This window comes from Silene latifolia, chromosome 11 (genome assembly GCF_048544455.1).
Source record: "Silene latifolia isolate original U9 population chromosome 11, ASM4854445v1, whole genome shotgun sequence".
NCBI lineage: Eukaryota > Viridiplantae > Streptophyta > Magnoliopsida > Caryophyllales > Caryophyllaceae > Silene > Silene latifolia.
The window spans coordinates 206,205,370-206,226,177 of NC_133536.1; the positions used below are offsets into that span (position 1 = coordinate 206,205,370).

General features: G+C 34.6%; 1 protein-coding gene and 1 long non-coding RNA gene across 2 annotated transcripts; one reads left to right on the forward strand and one right to left on the reverse strand.

Moving 5' to 3' along the window:
• The first annotated feature begins 303 nt into the window (after positions 1-303).
• Positions 304-4,375, forward strand: LOC141612453 (uncharacterized). Its single transcript, XM_074431233.1, has 3 exons — positions 304-769; positions 2,717-4,005; positions 4,119-4,375. The coding sequence occupies exons 1-2, from the start codon at positions 558-560 to the stop codon at positions 3,939-3,941; spliced, it is 1,437 nt and encodes a 478-aa protein (XP_074287334.1). The 5' UTR covers positions 304-557; the 3' UTR covers positions 3,942-4,005; positions 4,119-4,375.
• A 1,845-nt stretch (positions 4,376-6,220) lies between these two features.
• Positions 6,221-8,512, reverse strand: LOC141615387 (uncharacterized). Its single transcript, XR_012529832.1, has 3 exons — positions 8,312-8,512; positions 8,105-8,213; positions 6,221-6,359 (listed from the first exon to the last, which is right to left on the reverse strand). It is a non-coding gene; the product is annotated as an uncharacterized LOC141615387 (long non-coding RNA).
• Between the last annotated feature and the right edge of the window lie 12,296 nt (positions 8,513-20,808).

Below are 20,808 nucleotides of genomic sequence, written 5' to 3' on the forward strand. Positions count from 1 at the left end.
CCCTCCAATTCAATCCAGTCCAAACTACTCATTCAAATTTTAAAGTCAACCTTGTTAAATTTTAACATCAATTATATTTAATTAAATTTAAAAAATTATACGTAAATTTTGGCACTATTCATTTTAAACCTAAGACTAGTTAAGTAGTATATCACTTGTTTAAATAAGACAAATATATTGTTTTTTATATGCATTCTTATATTACAAATATAGAAATAATATGTAATTAACTCATTTAAGTTTAAGACGAATAGTATAACGACATTTCGACAATTAAATTAGATGGAAGGACAAGGTTAGAAATAAAATACTTAAATCCTAACTCACCCCTTCCCGTATTCTCTCTGCCTGATCTCCTACCTTTTAATCATTCAACATCCAATACACTCTCCACCACTGGTTAATTAAAGCCGACGTCCGCCACTAGCTAACATTGCCGGTAAAAGCCGACAATTTAATTCGGCCTTTATTCCCCCATATTCGACGCCGACAAGGTCAGACTTCTCCGGCGAACAGTGGGTCCAGATAATCTGGAAATTGTAGGGTAATTGGGAGAAATGGCATTGTATACAAACATGGCACTGAAAGCAACACAAGGAAATGAACCATACAAGTATTTGGGAGTGATCAATGATGACAGCCAAAATCAAGGATATCTTGAGTATTCTACCGATACAGTTCAAAGTAAATCTGCTAAGTTCGCTGTCGAGTATGCCTTCAATGAGTTCATCCACATACGCTCTTGCTTAACCAACAAATACTTAATCAGGTTTTCTTTCTTTCCACCTTTATTATTCCCTTTCTTCTACTCCTCCTTTTTGGGGAATAAACCCCATTACTTTTAAAATGAGCAAAACCCTTGTTTGGATAGCAAATGAGGGAGGATAGGGGATTTAAAATGTACTCGTAATTAATGGGATTAAGGGATTTGGAGGGAAAAGAAAGGGAGGGAGAGTAGGGGATTTAAATTCCCTTGTTTAGATAGCAAATGAGGGTGGAGGGAAATGGAGAGGGAGAGATTTTGGGGAATCCAATTTTCCTCCTCTTCTAATCAAAATCTCTTCACAATAGACAAGATTTGGAGGAAAATTGTATCCAAACAAGCACATCTCAAATTGTATCCAAAATGATAAGCATCAGTCTCTGTCTTTATACTGTTGTACTTTCTCAAGCGGTTAGGGGAGGGGGAAGGAGGGAAAGGGAAAGGGAGAGAAGGGCAAATGGGGGAGGAGGGAAGAGAAAGGGAGGTAAGGGAAGGGGAGGGGGAGGGCAAATGGGGAGTGAGTGTTTGGATACAATTTCCTTTCAAATTTTGTCTATTCTGAAGAGATTTTGATTTGCCTTGGAGGAGGAAAAATGGATCCCTCCAAATCTCACCCCCTCCATTTCCCTCCACCCTTATTTGCTATCCAAATAAGGAATTTTAATTCTCCTACCCTCCCTCTTTTCCTATCTTTGCCCTCCAAATAACTCAATCCAAAGATAGGAAAAAAGGAGGGAAAGGGAGGGGAGTGAAAGGAAAAGAAGGGGAGGGGAGGAGAGGGGAGGGAGAATTGATGAGGTGATTTTCCTTTCAAATCTTACCTATGTTGGTGGGGAAATAATTTTCCTTCCAAATCCATTTTCCTCCCCTCCAAATCTTTCTACCTTCATTTTGCTAACCAAATTATGGATTTCTTATCCTTTCAATTCCCTCCCCTGCCTTTCCCTCCAAATCCCTCAATCCAAACAGAAACGCTAACGCTTGAGGCTAATTTGCTCATTTTAAAAGTAACGGGATTTAAGGGTGTGTTTGGATAACAAAAGTGGAGGGAAAGGGAGGGGAGGGGGAAGGAGGGAAGGGAAAGGGAGGGGAGAGAAGGGGAGGGGGAATGGGGTGTGGTTGTTTGGATACAATTTCCCTCTAAATCTTGCTATTGTGAAGAGATTTTGATTAAGCTTGGAGGAGGGGAATTGGATCCCTCCAAATCTCTCCCCCTCCATTTTCCTCCACCCTCATTTGCTATCCAAACAAGGGATTTTAAATCCCCTACTCTCCCTCCCTTTCTTTTCTCTTCAAATCCTTCAATCCAAACACACCCTAATAGTATGTAGGGGCAAATGTTCGGGGGCAATTTGCCACTTTCCCCTTATTTTATTCACCTACATTTCTTGTATATGTGAAGAGTATTTCAATCAAACCTGTATAACGGAGAAGAAAATTTATTCATAAGAGATAGAGCAACATATAGAAGTCCTTCACTCAACATATAGAAGAAAATGACAGCTGATCAAATATGTATTAATGTATTAGTGTATAATGTGCAGTGCACCAATCAGACTAATCTCTCTAAGAACCTTAAAGAGACACATTTTCAGTTAACCAATAGCACAAGTGCACAACTGCTGAAGTTACCTCTGTAACTGATAAGCATCGGTCTCTGTCTTTATACTGTTGTACACTTGTACTTTCTCAAGCGGTTGGCCAGTAAATGCAACATATATACTTGTATATGTTGTCACCTTTCTGCAATATTCATAAGCAGCCTAAGTGATAAATGCATAAAAACCTTCGCCACACTCAGTTTGACATGTAAAGAGTTTTATCAGATCATATGGGATACACCACAATACCACATATAGGATACACCATATCCATCCAATGACAAATGAACGATGATGTTAGTCAATCATTTTTGGTTGTTGAATAACACAAATAAATAAAAACCCTGTGCAGATCGTCAACTAATGGAGATTGGATAGTCGCTCAAGGAGCTACACCAATGGTTGAAACGACATCCTGGATGTGCACTTTATTTCGGATGGATATAGATGATGATAAAAAGGCAACTTTTTTTCATGTTCAGTCGGGTTTCAAAGTACGAATACCGAATGATGGTTCAGTTCGAAAAATGTTTTGGAGCATAAATCCAAATACCGGAACTGAAGCAGTGTCGTTTGTTGTCGATTACGATACACTTGTGGTACTTCCTAAATTGGTAGCATTTAAGGGTTCTAATGACCTTTTTTTTAGCAATTATGGTGATGATGGTTATCCCAATTTCTCAGTTAGAGACGTTGGTGACCCCAACATTGTGTGCGAGATCGAATACACTAGTGACGGCCACGTACGTGTGAGGAGTGCCGATCCAAGTATGACAGATACACTCTGGACGTACTCTGGACCGTACGTAGAGGATCTGATTGTAGTAATTGGTGAAGAGTATTCGACACTCCTTAATCAAACGTTTGCTGTAATTGGGGTTAAGAACAATGTGGTTGCTCTTCGAAGCATGGCAAACAACAAAATATGTCAAAGGGCTGATGTTATACAGTCTCGCGGTAAAAAGGATCGGTTAGTAGCCACGGCAAATGGGTTGCTGGAGGACACCTATTTACAAGTGGTGGAACCAGTGATCAGCAGAATAGTCAACGTATACGAGTTTGATCTCGATAAAGCCAGGATTTACAACGTGTCGCTCATCTTCTCGCAGGAACACACGTGGGATAACAACAGTGATGAAGTGCAAAGTGGCTCTGCCAATGGCACTATCACCACCAATAAGTCTCACACTTTCAGTAACAATATTACCGTCTCCGGGAGTGTGACAACCTCCTTTGTGACAGGTATACCCCGCATTGCCGAAGGCAAGATTGAAGTTTCAGCATCCGCCAGCTATTCTCGTGAATGGGGTCAAACTGAAGAAGAGGGAGAAGAAGTAGGGGACACATTTACTGTGGTCATAAAACCGATGAAAAGGACTATAGCAAGAGGGGTTGCTACAAAGGGTACCTGTGATGTACCATTTGCTTATGTTCAGAAGGACTTCCCTACAAATGGGGGACCTCCCATTGTCACCAAACTGTATGACGGTGTTTTTACCGGTGCTAATGCCTATAGTTTCTATGGTGATGTTCGCTACGAAGAACTCCCTTCTGATAAAGTTTCTTCCGACCGTTAACTCACTCACTTAACCATGACAAAACTAGTGAATAAAAATAAAAATAAAAAATTAATTTGGACAGGTAAATTGACTCAATAAAATTCCGCATTTTTTCTTATTGTATTTTCTTAACTATGACAAAGCTTGTGCATTATTTAATACCTTCTTTCTAATGCTAATTGATATATTCTACAGGTAAATTGACTCTCCGCGACTTGAAGGTTCAGCCAAAAATATGTACGAGCAACGTACGCAGCTGCATCACCTTTCTCATCATCACTGATGGCGTTTCTCTTTCTCAATTATGTCAAATAACGATTGTTATTTGGGTCTGTCCTTTGTTTTTTATTCTTGTATTTTGGGCGTTGCCTGGGTTACGTCACATTTGGATACAAACTTTTTCGTATTTATCATGTCGTCATATATACAAATAAAAATTCGAGTTTGTACAAAGTTGAATAGAGTTTCAATGGTTCCTAAACTAAACTATCCAAAAATCGTCGTTGCATAATTTAATAACGTAATTGCTAAATCACGCGCACTAATTTACTTAATCTCGCGAATTTTTCCCCTTTATTCCAAATTTACCTCTCCCATTTCTCACCCCCACCACCTCCCAGTGCCGCCGACCACCCTCCACATCCTCATACCCGCGCCGACCACCCCTACCTGCACTCAACCCGTACGCGTTTGTCTCTAACTATGGTATGTCTGTATGTAATTCTATAGATTCTTCTTGTAGCAAGAAATGGTTGTCCTCTGATTTACTGGAGTATATTTGGATTGATTCTCTTTGTTGCAAAGAGTTTCAATCTTCATGTGTATTATTAATTAACATTCTACAAAACGAACTATTTCAAGTGAATGTGCACAGGGGTGTTCCAAGGAAATCTTGAAACACTTGATAAAACTAAATCAAAATCAACCATAACTTTACTTTACAATTTAATAAATCGATTAAAAGACGGGATTAAAAAAGTTGTTGATACAACGGAAAAATTACATATGATATGAGTGTGTTACGATTTATTATTGTCGAACTATATACGAAGTTACGAACTGGTTAGGTTTTTAGAGGGAGAAGGGAGAGAACTTTTTTTTTTAATTAAAAGAAAAAAAAAACTCTTTTTAATTATCTTTCAAGACGAAGGGCAATCATGGAATATCAGGGGCAAAATGCACGGAATTTAGTAAACTAGAGCGCGGAATTTAGCAAATTCCTTTAATAAAATACAAAGTGATTTTCATATCTATTTATTTAAACTAGTATAGATCCCCGTGCTACAGCACGATATTTTTTAGTTTTGTTTTATAAAGAGACATTCTCATTAAATTAATTACATAAATTAATTGTATCTTTATTAATGTTATAATGTACTAATATAATCTTAGTAAGAGATAGAAATGAAAGTTTATAACCATCAAAAGACACTTTTTAAGTTATTTTTGTCTTAAACCATTTTTACTTTACTATAAAAATTAACTCTATAATGATATATCTTTGCATGAAACTAATTTATGACATTAAATTACAATTAAGTGACGTAAAAAGGTAAAATCTAATTTAAACGCATATAAACTTTATAACAAAAACAGGTAAAAATAGTATACTGCGCACTTATAAAGACGAATTACGAATAATTAGATTAATATTTTTTTATTTTTAATTAAAAAAATACATAAAAATTATTACGTCCTTTAAAATATACACCATATTTAGATTGTAACTGATGAAGGATAATATAAGAAACAGATTTACGTAATTTTAGAGTGTAAGTGATGACAATAATTATGTTAAAGACTGCATAAGAAAAAGGTTTGCGTAATTTTAGAGTGTAACTGCTGAAAAATAATATATATGGAAATGGAAATGATTGCATAATAAATTATGCATTTTAATGAAAAAGTCAAAAATATGAATTTTAATTAAAAGATTAGAGTTTAATTATAAGAATATATTAATTGGAAAGATAATAATGTAATGAATTTTTTTTTTTACTTGTTACCTTATTTAGTTAGATGCCTTTTGGAGGGAAAACTAAGAGAATTTTTTTGTGACACCCTTAAAATTTAGCGTTATCTAATTACTTAAAGGCGTAAATTCTACGGAAAAACTGGTAGGATATGTTTGTAATTGGTTCAACTAGCCAAAAACCTGTAATTTCAAAAATTTTTCTAAACCAATCACAACATTTCCAACGTTCCCAATAGACGGGTGCCAAAACCTGCAATTGCTAACAATCTAACTTACTTACACCGCTAAAGGTAAGAAAAAAACATAAGGATACAACCCAAAATAGAAAAGGGAGACATATGTCCCTTCAAATTATATACAAAACCAAAAGATAAAAGGTTTACTATAAGAATAGCCAAAAACTAGGTCCAAGGTTCCTTGCTCACTAGCTCGTCTGTGACCCCCAACAAAGCATCAACAACCTGTCAATCGCATTTTATACAAACACGAAAGCCACAATTCAGTGGGGAGTAACTTCGAGTCCTCCCAGCCACGAATCGTCAAAATTAATGTAACATGTAAACAATTTGATAAACCATTTACTTATCATGTATTCTAACAAATGACCCCTAAACTGACCAAACTAAACTATCATGTGAATCATATAACAAATAGTAATCCAAACTTTATCAATCAGAACCGCTTACATCTCACCTATTACGATTCATAAAATCACCATACAAGAAAGGGCAATATATCAAAGACAGGCATAAGTTCTTAGCACGGTCAATAGTCACTTTGTAACTCGAGTCTATACCACGAGGTAGGGAAGGTAATCGAACCGGTATCTTGGCTCAGCGGTTAATATTAATAAAACATGGCCAAGAGACAACACAACCCTAGCCTAAAATCTGTGCAGACCTAGACATGCGGATACACACCACCGCACCCAAGACCCACAACTTTTTTTAAAACAAAGTGAAGTGAGTACCCTAAGGACACCACCGAAGGGTTGGCTAGTACTTAAGCTGACCACTTACTATCAAAATAAGTAACTGAGGTCATGCCCCAACTTGGATAAACATCCACTAGTCAGGAACACAAAGGCTATCAAGCAGTGAACATATACTCGTCAAAGACTATAAAGACCTATCTATGATGAAGGCCGAAGTACTCACCTAGGACCTAGTCCCAGCTAGTCCTAGCTTGAATACTTTAGCCCACACCACACAAGACTCACCACACAAGTCAAGTAAGACACCCACTTAACCATAAGAGGGCAAAAAGTCCTACTTACCAACATAATTTCTAATATTCTATCATGTGAAAGGCTATATAAATGTCTAATCAGCAGATAAACCAACAGAATCCTCAATAGCAATTCAATACTAATTTCCAATCCTAGCAATTTTAACAATATTAAAGGCTTTAGGGGAAACTAGGGCCATTTCTACAAAATAAGAAGCTATTTAAATTCACCTAGCTAAATAAGAAGCTATTTAAATTCAACTAACTAAACAAGTGAAATAGAGATATAATAAATGGCCTAAAGCAAGAGAAAGGCCGATTATCTAATTCATTCAACCGAATTTTTACCCGCAACCCCAACCCTGCGACAGGTACGGGTTAAATTGCGGCTGACCAATCACTCAATTGACTGACATCGAATCAGTCAAAGGGATTAAGGCTCAGTTTTCGGCACAATCAACAAAACATTACAATTATCGCTATAAAATTCATTTTGAGCCTATTAATTACAATTTCATTTTGTAAACTATCCTAACATGTGATAACTATTAATATAAGCATAGTTTTACCATTAACATAATTTTTATTACTTATATGATTCAATTCCTAAAGTGTACTCATACTAACTATGTCATTAATAAACCTTAAATGACAAATTTTGCATGGAAAACCGCGAAACAAGCAACGGACCGACCCGGGCCAACCGTGGGCTAGCCGTGGGCCTGCCTGGGCTCCGCCTGCCACGCTGCCCGTCCCCTACACCATTTTTTTTTTCCATTTTTATTTAGTAAAAGACGTCGAACATTAATTAATCGTTCCCAATTCAACTTTGTTAATTTAAACTAACAAAAGGCATAATTTAAGCATACATGCAACAAATTTTAACATGTGAAAACTACTACTCAAACAAAAATTCACCAAACATACAAAAATCAAAAACATGTGACGATCTTTCGTCGAGTAACTCGAAATATGTTACCTTAAGCTAGAAAAAGAGCAATTAGCACCTCAAACCCAAACCCTAACTAGCAACTATCCGCTTTCTTCGATAATATACGAGTCCCCAAACTCGTCTTCCAATTCTTCACCTAAATAAACAATAAAAACACAATATATAAGCTTAAATACCGAATTTACCGAAAATTGGTCTTAAAACAACTTCAAGAAAACTAAAATTAAATTATACCAAGTTGTAGATCTCGGCGAGGGGATTCCGGAAAGGTAAATTTCGTGAAAATCCGATAAGAAACGAAGAAATTATGGCCAAAACAGCTTGAATTTTGTATAAGTTTAATGGTGTTTGGTGATTTGGGAAAGTTGTTGATGAACAAAGGCAAAAATCAGAAAAATGAAGGGGAAGGGGGGGTGTCAGCGTGAAAGGGAGAAAGGAAAGGAAGAAAGGAAGGTGCGGGATTTTTAGTCGGGATTTTTACGAGTCGGGTTTGACCCGTTTCGATAATAATTAAAACCGTAGGTCAAATGCAAATTCCGTCAAGACCAAAGTTTTTAAACACGAGATTACAAGAAAATTGAGTATTCATACGACCCATTTCCAAATTCGTTTACCCAATGTTCAAACGAATTGTCATTTTCCCCCCGATACGCCCTTATTTCGAAATAAAAAGTTTTACACGGTTTAAACTATTTTTAAACATCTCGAAACTATCAAAATAAATACTTTACCTCAAAATATAATAAAATTATATTTCTTTGAATTATTTTTACTTTAAATACATTATTATCAAATTTTATTTGATTACTAAATTATTTTCGAAATATATTAACGGTCCAAAATTACGGGGCGTTACATTTTTTCTCTTAGTAGTAGGGGGGATTTTCCAATCACTTGTTCCTATACTTGATTTTGTGTGTTTAAGTGGCTAAGGGATCGTTTGGTTTGCATGTAGGAAGTTGCATTGTCTAGGAAGTGATAAATCACATGATTTTAGAATTCATGTGAATTAGGGAAAGTTGTTTGGTTGCATAAAGGAAATGCAATTCGTGTAGGCATTCTCACTTACCTAGGGGGACCTAGGTAAGCAACTTCCTCCATTATGGAGAGTTTCAAGGTAATTCTATTTCATGTGAATTGGGGTAACCAAACAAGTTACCCATTTTGCAATTCACATGAATTGGAATTCATGTGTTATTTAATGGGTAACCAAACAACCCCTAAGAAGCTCATCTTACTAATTACTTAGAAATTACAACCTTTACTGTGAATAATCATTATTTTTCATAGAACTGGTACTGCTCTTTGTTATATTGATTTTTGTAGGAGCAATTGTAAAATTGAGCAGAGCAGCAGAATGAGACGTCATTAACAGAGCTTAGAGACTGATGATATAAGTCTTAACCTCGCAAGTGCACGTATCGTTGCACTAGTAAGGGTCGAACACGATGACCAAATGAGACTGCTAATCGTTCCGTTCAATAGTTTAGCTAAGTCTAAATAAAACAAGTTTTGGGTATTATCTAACAACTAAGCTAAAGAACATGTAGTAAATAGACTAAGTAAATGCTAGAATCAAGGCGTGACTTCAACCACCAAAACTCGTAATTCACCATTCAATTTCGTTAAATAGTTGTCAAAGGGTAGATGTCAGGAGGAACGCCTCTAGGTCACCTATTGTCTCCCTCCCGGGTACGGTTCACAATAGGACACTAGTACTATTAATTCAACTCCCTCCCGGGCTCATGAATCAAAATCCCAACTCTAGGGTCAAGGGTCACCGAAATTGGCCTATTTCCGCTCCTTTCTACCAAAGACTCAAGTCATTAGGCTCGCGATAGTCTCCGGTCATCCTACTCCCTCTCCCAAGGGTCGATTTCAAACCGATAACTAAAAACACCCTTCTCAAGTTCCCTCTCCCGTGTTCAACTCAAGTAGGCAACTACTCTATAAGAAGCGCATCAACTCCAAACCCAGCCAACTCCCATTGACGGTCAAGGGTCTAAAACTACAATCTCCTTGGGGCAATAATAAGTCAATCCCTTTGGTTAACCCAACAAATCCTTTTTTAACAACTAACTTAGTGAAGTCAAATAGGTGAACAACTCATGTTGGGGTCTAATCACACCCGAGTAAATAGACTACTCACTAATCATTTTTGTTGTGGCAAGACAATTAATAAAGTTGGATGTTTTGACAATAAACGTGATGATAATATGATTTCTACAACAAAACATGCAATTGGCAACAATTATGATGATAATATACTAATTAAACCTTAATTAAAATAGAGTTAAGCAAAAAGATGATAACTTTAATTATAAGCAATGTAAACATTCAACAATAAGAGAAACACAAACTAAGGAAAGTGAAATTGATGAATAAAACAAGAAAATAAAGAGTAGTAAAGGAAATATACCACCAATAAGGATGAAGGTAAATAAGCTTATGAAATTGATTGCTTGAATAAAATGAAGAGCAAGAGATTCAACTTTCTCCTCCACTATTTTCTCCAACTACTCCCTTTTGATCTCAAAACAAGTACTCCCTCCTATTCTAAATAACTGTCCCATTTGTCATTTTCGTCTATTCACATAACTGTCCCATTTGCCATACTTGGACATGGTTTTTTACTTTCCTACCTTTAGTTCTTTTCTTTATTTACCACCCCAACCACCCATAACCCATCATATTCAATACTTTTCATTATTTAACTCATATATATTCTTACCTCTATACAATAATTTTCATTATTTTAACTATATTCCTTAATTTTCGTGCCATTGTCCAAATGGGACACTTATTCGGAATAGGAAGAGTATATAAAACTGTGTTCTCTAAAAGGTCTAGCTATTTATACAAAGAGGTCCAAAAACAAGATTACAAAGGTCAAAATTGAAAACAAACTCAACGACCCTCTATCCGGCGTTCCCAACACCGGCTGCACCAATGAACGCCGGACGGAGGGATATGCGCCTTGTTTGAGGGAGATACACCCACAAGGCTTATTCGATACACCCCATGAGGTCCATTTGCACCTTGGCTGAGGAAGATACACCCACAAGGCTCGGGAGGGCTTCAAGACGGCTTCAAATCCCCGCTTCTCTTCTTGCAAATAGTCCCGTCCTCCAAGCGACCTCTTACTTCACCTAGAAAAGCGTGAAATGTTACAATAACCTTGCAAGGCAAAGTGTAAAGTAGGTAAATGCAAATTGATTATGGACTAAGGCTAAATTAGCTTAAGTGTGCATCAAATTGAGATAAAGTGAAGGATTTTTGGTCAAAATTATAGGGTGATAATGTAGTTATCAAATCTCCTCATACCAAACCCTTACTGGTCTTCATGTAAGTCCAAGATCAAAATACAAGGCAAGCTACGGTTAAACATCAAAAGTGTGTGCACTATATATGCATCACTTAATTATTCTACTATATAACGCGAATGAGTATTTGCGCACTCTACGACCCCTTCAACTCACGTAGTTGTGCTTATGGGTTAATACACGACTCGTAAGGCAAGTAGGGTCTTGCAAGAAAAATGTAATGCATCCAACATGTAAGCACACAAACAAGCAATAAAATGCATCTAACAAAAATGGGTCCACTTTCCTCATCTAAGTGGCCGAGTTTTCATCTCAAAAATATGGTCTTGGTCGGGAAATACTATCTTAGAATTCCAACGGAGGTGCCAACCCCTAAGAGTGGCCCAAGTAACCCTAATGTGACCACTAAAACTCAAGAAACAAAATCAAGAGCGGGGAAAGGGGAAATGTGAAGGAAATGTAGATCTATATATACTAACATATTCTTATATGTTCTAATTTATTTAGTCATAAAAAAAATCATTGATCTTATGCATGCAAACTATAAACAATTTAAAGAAGAAATCTTCATCTTACATTGGTATTTCGGTTTTTATGGGCACAAGTGAGTTCTCCTACTCACTTGTTCTTGAGCTCTCCAAATGGAAGAACAAGGATTCAAGCATAGAATCCCTCCCAAAAGCATATACCCAAGGAATACATCTTAAAGACTAAAATAATATGATCTAGTATTGAGATTAGTCTACTTAAAAATTGACACAAAATATTAATATGGCTCTTGAAATTTCGGTTCAAGAGGGAGATTTTGTGGTTTTATTTCTCTAGAATTATCACAAGATGTAGAAAGAATACAATATATTTCATACACTAGAAAATATTGTCAAAAGGTGAATGAATAAAAATTAGAGGAAAAACCCTCTAAGATGCTCTTGAAAACCGGTTGGCATGGTGGAGAAGAGTCAATGCATGGACTCATTTTCTTCCCAAGAAAAATAGACTTACATGGCTACAACTAGGTGTGCAATCATTTTGTTTTCCACTCAAAACAATTAACACAATTTTATCCTAAACACCCTCCATATTTCGGCACATATAAAATGGGAAGTCCATTTTATATTTTGTCATTTGTCAATTTTGTCACATGTAACATGTTACATGACATGTCACAATGTAATGTATTTTTTAACATATTAAAAATCAACATACTCATAAAATATGTCATTTACAAAATCAACTAGTAATTCGTAATTACTCGTACCAAAAATGTTTCCAAATTATAAACTACAACATTCTGTATTTATAATAATTTATTCATTCTGTTTCAATTGTTTCTGTAAACAATAATTTCATCTAAGTAATAAAATAATTCGATTACTTAGACCGTATCTCATTTAATCATATTTACAATAAGATACGTAAATTATACTCACAAAATCATCCGTCAATTTTTAAGCAATTTAATTAACTCGTATCGGTATACGATTAATTAAATAATCAATTAAGAGTATTTCCCTATAGGTATGACCTAAGGGGATCAATAGATCACCACCGTCGCACGACAATAATGTCAAACTCTAGTCAGCCAATCATTACCGATATGTGTGGACCAGTTGACTGTAAAATATTACATCCCACATGTATTCTTAAAATGAGATTTAATAATGATATTTTAAATCATGTGATCGCACTATTGTTGAGGACACATTTCCCAACAATCTCCCACTTGTCCTCGACAAGTGTGCGTCACCAATTCTCTTGTCCTATTACTATCTCCCACTCAATGCAAGGTGTCTTTCAGGTCGTACTTGCAAGTGATCATATCAAGAGTGGTTTCCTCGATCTGGAGAATAACTGTTTGACCGGATTTATCCACTCTGGATACCTTCCGAGCGTGGCCACGCATTTTCAGTTCATTACTCCTCGAGTGGCCCTGAGATATTGTTTTAACCCTGACAAGGGGATGAACAATTCCTATCGCACTCATTCCCTTCGACTAGCCACAGCCATCATAACCCAAAATATGCCCATTTGACCCCATTTACGAAGGTCGTAGTAACACAAATCAAAGTTAATCTGAAACTGTGCCATCTTAGGTGAATAGTCTTTAGTCAAAAGAATCGACTCATTAGAATACTATAGTAGCTCTCGCCACGACCAGGCTATATAAATTTGCCAGAACTCTATAAGCGGTCATAAGGCCCGACAAAGTGTTCTAAAAGTCTGTCTATGTGATCGACTAGTCATCTCACATGACTGTATGGCACTTGAACTTGCCATCAATCGCATCACACTCTAGTCACTTCGAGATGTCACCTCATACAAGTGACTATGGGCGAATACAATGCTAATCCGTGTTCACTTTAACGAGGTTCAATGTTGTCTCTACAACCCGTTTGGATGTAACAAAGTATAATAAAAGAGTTTTAAAGTAAAACTCGAACGACAAATGCGATTATCACATATGAATAGTCAATGTCTGATTACTATTTCATATTCTATAATCTAATTTGACCTTGTATGTAGTTGTTCATTTCAATTCAATTGAAATGACATGACTCATCATGTTTAGCCTTTGAGAAGGCTTTGGTTAGTAGGTTTTATCAATTTCTTGTAACTTACTCAACCCTACTACATACTCGTTTTCCTTTGTAATGTATGCATTTGCATTACAAAACTTTCTGAGTACGTGTCGAGATCCAATCAAGACATAAACCTTCTTAGCCTAAGAATAGCTCCCACTGTTTTCATAGTGTGCGGGACTCATCCTCTTGCACATCTCATGATTGCAAGTGTACTCAATTTCCGTTATAAATATCTCTCATTGTTCTTTATTGCCTAGAATGATTCTAGAAAATCTACTTCTTAATTAACATTGCCACAATGGTATCTTAACCATCCTAATGTGTTTTGATTATGGTTTTGTCGGAAACCATGTGCAATCTCAATTGTCAATTGTTACTTGTGTAACACCCTTACACAAAATTGCATCATAAACACTTTGCATCATAGCCTTAATGCTTCTGCAAGCACTTAAGGGTAATCTTTATTGCTTACTTGGTAAAGATTACTTAAATTCGATTTTGAAAACAATTCATCATACTCAAAGTATATGAAGTGTTATACATCTTTACTCATTTAATTGATCCGGCAGCGGAAGCAAATGGAATCAATCAAATATGTTCAATTAATTGAACTAGTCATGAATCTTATCAACGTAAGACTTCTTATTGATGCTAATATCATGTGGATTTATCTTCATAAAACCGGATATTCAGGATGTATTATAATACTCCAAAAGTCTTAAATCATTCTCGATGATCAATATGTCATCCACATATCGGACTAATTAAAACTTCCGTAACTCCCACTAAACTCCATGTATAAACATAACTTCTCGACTTATCGAGAAATGTTTTATCACATGATCAAAATGTTGATTCCAACTCATTGATGTCCTACTTAAGACCCTCTCTTAAGTTTCACATTATCTTAGGATTGCAAGAATCTACAAAACTCATGACATGTATTGAATACATTCCTTCTTTTGAAGAAGCGGGTTTTAGATTCACTTGCTACGTATTTCATAACCTCATAATGAAACACAATCCTTAAGAAGATCCAAATAGACTTAAGCATTTCAATTAGTGCAAAACCCTTTGCAACCAATCTTGCTTTGAAATATCTCTTTATTAGTGCAAAACCCTTTGTCACTAATCAAGCTTTTTGTTTCGGATTCTCATGGCTCTAAGCCTTGTATTGAGTTGTGACTTAAACACTCTTATGTAAGTCATTCGTTCATTACTTTCTAGAAGTAATTAACTTGAATCAAACAATTTCTTTTGTAAGTTATAAGCTCTTTACTTTCTTAAAAGTAGCATGAATTCATCATTTTTAGCAAGTGACGAATTTAACCTCCTAGGTTTTTGAAGAAACAATGTCTTACACAAAACGTCTCATGCAGCCAAGAAAGACCAGTTTCTTGTGACATAACATTCTCTGTGGCTCTTGAATAATTTCTCCCACTCTGTCTTCTAAAAATAAACTTGTATTTTAGAAAGACAGCTTCACGAGCCACAAACCCGTCGTACTCGTGATAATTGAAAAGGAAAAATGAGCATTTGTTTCTTGTGAAAACTTACAAATATGGTACCCTTACCATTTTATATCTCATATGATTCGATTTAGTGGAAAAAAATTTAGACAAAAATGATAAAATCCCCAAAAGGATCGAGTAACTCAAAGTAACTTGATTGAAGTCCAAACCATATCGAATAGCGTTTGATTTCTAATCCATCCACACATTATTTCATAATGCGTGCTAAGAGAGATTAACTTGTGATACTATATCACATTTCCTTTGGCTTATATCAAAGTCTTCACTTTGATAATCCCATCACGACTAAATCATGATTCCTTGAACTCTTGAACTTCTTCAAAGATTTCTCTATTTACCTTATTAAGTGAACACACTAGCGTCAACTTAAATCGTTGGTAAAAGAGAATGATCAACCTATTATGGATCAATGATTTATAACCTCGATCTCCTTTTCAACCAAAAGGCTCGAGACATCTTGCTTTGAATACAAGATACGCATATACCATTAACAATCTAATGGTTTCAAGAGTACTCGTTAACTCTTTGCGTTCATTATTCCAAAATTTTAAGGTTTAATCTTGGGTTACCAATTTGAGTCTTGCATCATTTTCATGATATATTATTCTAGTTTGGTTTAGAATATAATCACCTTGATGATGGGCTAGCCATACATCAAATCATGGTGTATAGGGTCACAAAAGTGAAACCTCTTTTGTATCTATAACAAATTGTATTCTTATTTAGAGTTTATGTACTTAATAGTCACAATTAAGTACAACTCCAAACCCGAAAACTAGATTTAGTACACAATGACTCTATCTCTTGACTTCATTGTTGCTAGTCGTCATATTCTAATCATCCTATGTATCAAACATAATGATGAAAACCACCACCGGTTTCTAATATTGATTTAAGTAATACTAGCAAAATTTGTGTTTAATCAAATAAACATTTAACGAAGAAGGTCCCATTAGATGTCCCACAACTAACTTGTTGATTCTTCAATAATTTGGGGTAGTTTCCTTTCTCGTGTCCAACATTTAAGACAATGGAAACTTTATCGGTCGGGATTGATAGGTTTAGTATCGTCATTCTCAACAACTTTACCTTTAACATTACCTTGTATCAATTCCATTTACTTCTTGAACCTCGTCCTCATCTTAACAGTTTAAGAGAATGCTCCCACTTATTTCAATGAGTCTTTGCTTTGAGAAGCAAAATTTGAATTTACGAAGATCACTCTTCATTTGTTTGTTTTAGTCTTAAAACTTTCATTGAAGTGGTTGCGTTATTTTGGTCAATTACGAATTCTGGACAAAACTAATTACCAAAACAATTTATCGCTTCAAGGTACTTAATTCATTTAAGTACATGAAAAACAATCCATTGTAAGTAGATATGTTAGCCTAGAATCAAAAACCTGTTTGATAATGACTAACTTTAATCTATACTCTTTACAAGAGATCCTTAGCAATGGTTCATATGAGGTTTTAGAAGCAAATTCATATTTGTCTTTAGTTATGATGTTTTAATGGAGTTTTGAATCGAAATGATATCGTATATGAATTGTGGTAAAGAAATAGAACAATATGATAACGGAATAATGGAAAACTTGACATTTATCGTTTTATTAATACTTGTAAATAACAAGTAAAGCATTTACATAGTGACCTCTACCCAACTATGATAAATGATTCCAAGACCCAAATTCATATTAACTTGGGCATGGTATGGCCGATGAAACCCTTATCAATATAACTCGGTGGATTAACGCTTTAATCGATTCTACTTTTAGAACTCTTGGTCGATAAAATTACTCTAATATTTATCTATAGCCCGGAACACATGCAACTACGGTCGCGAATACTTCCGTTGAGCTCAATCCAAATTTCGAATAAATGTGTCCATCATCCAAATCCACATCAACTTGGGCACGGTATGACGATGAAACCCTCATCAACATGAATTCGGTGGATTAACATTCATCACCCACTTCCCCTACGTAACAAGGTTTGTACCCCGGTAGGGCCGAGTGCACTCCCTCGCGAAATAGGTTTTCATGGTTTCTACTATTTGGTAAGGCTAAGTCTCAATTGTTTATTTTAGCGAGAGGTCATGTCAATTTATTATCTATCACGTTTTAAGTGAACTAAAGCGGTGAACTACGATAATTATAATTGACACGGTCGATAAACTCGATAAAATGATAATGCATGTTTTATTTATGACGATTTAGCGATGCATGCAACATAAAATAAAATGCAAGCATAAAATAAATAAATCCTAGTATGGCCTTTCCTAAAATAGAAAAACTATTTAACAATTACATATTCGGAAACCAACTCCATTGGTCCCTTGAACTTTGGTTGTGGCACGCATCTCGAGGTAACACCGTCTTTATGTATCGCCATTCTTGAAGAAATCCGTCTTTGGGAACTCCGAGATAAATTAAATTACGTAACAAATTACATAATTTCCTATTATACATTTGTAACTAAAATAAAATAAATCTATTAAATTACAAAACGGTGATACGAGATCACAATAAAATTACAACCGAATCGATATTCCCATACATTTCGGGAAATACCAATTAAAATCTAAGGCCATACAAAGTAAAATTACATAATTCAAAATTACATAAATTAAAATTATGACAATCATAAAAGAAAAATGCAGCATTATAATATGTATGAACATGCTCAATTTTATGCTAAATCGCCTTTAATTAGCCAATATCGTATATTACTCGGTTTTTACGGATTTGCGTGATTTCAACATTTTTATAATCACAAAAATACATAAACTCATATTTATGCATAAGTTAATTACCCTAACCTCTTAGGACTCAAAAGTTAGTCTTCACTAATAATTTGACCATAATTAACCCATATTTTATAAAATTGTTCATAAATGGACCAAAAATTACAAAAATAAGCTATAAACTTCAAATAAATCACAAAATTTCAAATAAATTCAAAATTTGAAATTTGAACTCATGAACATTCTGTAAAAATACCATGACACTCATAATGTTCAAAATCTTAGGTTAAAAATTTCGAAATTTTTCCGGAAAAACAATGTTGCGGTTTATCGGTTTTAACTAAAATAATCATAAAAACATGGAAAAATTATATTCATTAACTTTTCAATTTTAGATCTGAAAAATATAATAAAATGCAACATTAGACGTTTTTTTTAAGTCATAGATTATGTTTTATTAATTTTTCACTAATAATGTCACTATTTATGCTATTTTTCTTCAAAAATCCATAAATCATGCAAAAAGACTTATTTATAGCCAATTATTTTACACACATCTTGTAAAATTGCATGTGACAACATATTAATTTTATATGACCAGATTCGAAATTTAACTCATATTAACCTATTTTTCACCTAAATCCGAATTTAATAATGAAAAATCCATTTTTCGAGCATAACAAGTCCAAAAATTATGAAAATTTACAGGTTATCTCAAAATAATATATGTGACAACATATCCAAAAATCAACTGAAAATTCGAAGTATAGCTAATTTTAGACCGAAAATGACATTTTAACTCATAAAATCATATTTAAATGCCATTATTGTATATTATGAACAATAAAAATCCGTAAAATTAACCAAAATATCCTAAAATATTTTAGGACCAGAAATATTAACATGCATGAATTAATTTCGTGATATATCATAATAACACAAATTTTTACAAGTTTTATATGTTATTCTTATAACTCGGAAAAACTTTTAACCGATTTGCATGCAAACAACCGTGGCTCTGATACCGATTGAAGGAAATGTAGATCTATATATACTAACATATTCTTATATGTTCTAATTTATTTAGTCATAAAAAAAATCATTGATCTTATGCATGCAAACTATAAACAATTTAAAGAAGAAATCTTCATCTTACATTGGTATTTCGGTTTTTATGGGCACAAGTGAGTTCTCCTACTCACTTGTTCTTGAGCTCTCCAAATGGAAGAACAAGGATTCAAGCATAGAATCCCTCCAAAAAGCATATACCCAAGGAATACATCTTAAAGACTAAAATAATATGATCTAGTATTGAGATTAGTCTACTTAAAAATTGACACAAAATATTAATATGGCTCTTGAAATTTCGGTTCAAGAGGGAGATTTTGTGGTTTTATTTCTCTAGAATTATCACAAGATGTAGAAAGAATACAATATATTTCATACACTAGAAAATATTGTCAAAAGGTGAATGAATAAAAATTAGAGGAAAAACCCTCTAAGATGCTCTTGAAAACCGGTTGGCATGGTGGAGAAGAGTCAATGCATGGACTCATTTTCTTCCCAAGAAAAATAGACTTACATGGCTACAACTAGGTGTGCAATCATTTTGTTTTCCACTCAAAACAATTAACACAATTTTATCCTAAACACCCTCCATATTTCGGCACATATAAAATGGGAAGTCCATTTTATATTTTGTCATTTGTCAATTTTGTCACATGTAACATGTTACATGACATGTCACAATGTAATGTATTTTTTAACATATTAAAAATCAACATACTCATAAAATATGTCATTTACAAAATCAACTAGTAATTCGTAATTACTCGTACCAAAAATGTTTCCAAATTATAAACTACAACATTCTGTATTTATAATAATTTATTCATTCTGTTTCAATTGTTTCTGTAAACAATAATTTCATCTAAGTAATAAAATAATTCGATTACTTAGACCGTATCTCATTTAATCATATTTACAATAAGATACGTAAATTATACTCACAAAATCATCCGTCAATTTTTAAGCAATTTAATTAACTCGTATCGGTATACGATTAATTAAATAATCAATTAAGAGTATTTCCCTATAGGTATGACCTAAGGGGATCAACTGATCACCACCGTCGCACGACAGTAATGTCAAACTCTAGTCAGCCAATCATTACCGATATGTGTGGACCAGTTGACTGTAAAATATTACATCCCACATGTATTCTTAAAATGAGATTTAATAATGATATTTTAAATCATATGATCGCACTATTGTTGAGGACACATTTCCCAACAAAATGAAGCTAGTCCCTCCGAGATTTACAAGACCGACACAAGATTCAACCGAAGACACACGACTAAAAGGGCCTAGGTCAACGACTTCCTCACGGTTTTCAGTTGTCTCTCATTTAAAGAACGAGTGTTTTGTGTACAAAAAATAACTGAAACACTCTCCTACTACGACTCGTGAGAACGTGTCCGCAATCTAATGTGTAAGACCATCCTATAACCAAGTGTGATGCAAAAATGGGGCAATGCACACAATATGAA

Bases quoted from the DNA above. Each gene is read 5' to 3' on its own strand.
- LOC141612453 (XM_074431233.1), top strand. From the start codon at position 558: ATGGCATTGTATACAAACATGGCACTGAAAGCAACACAAGGAAATGAA. The intron at 770-2,716 runs GTTTTCTTTCTT...AACCCTGTGCAG, and splicing joins ACCAACAAATACTTAATCAG to ATCGTCAACTAATGGAGATT.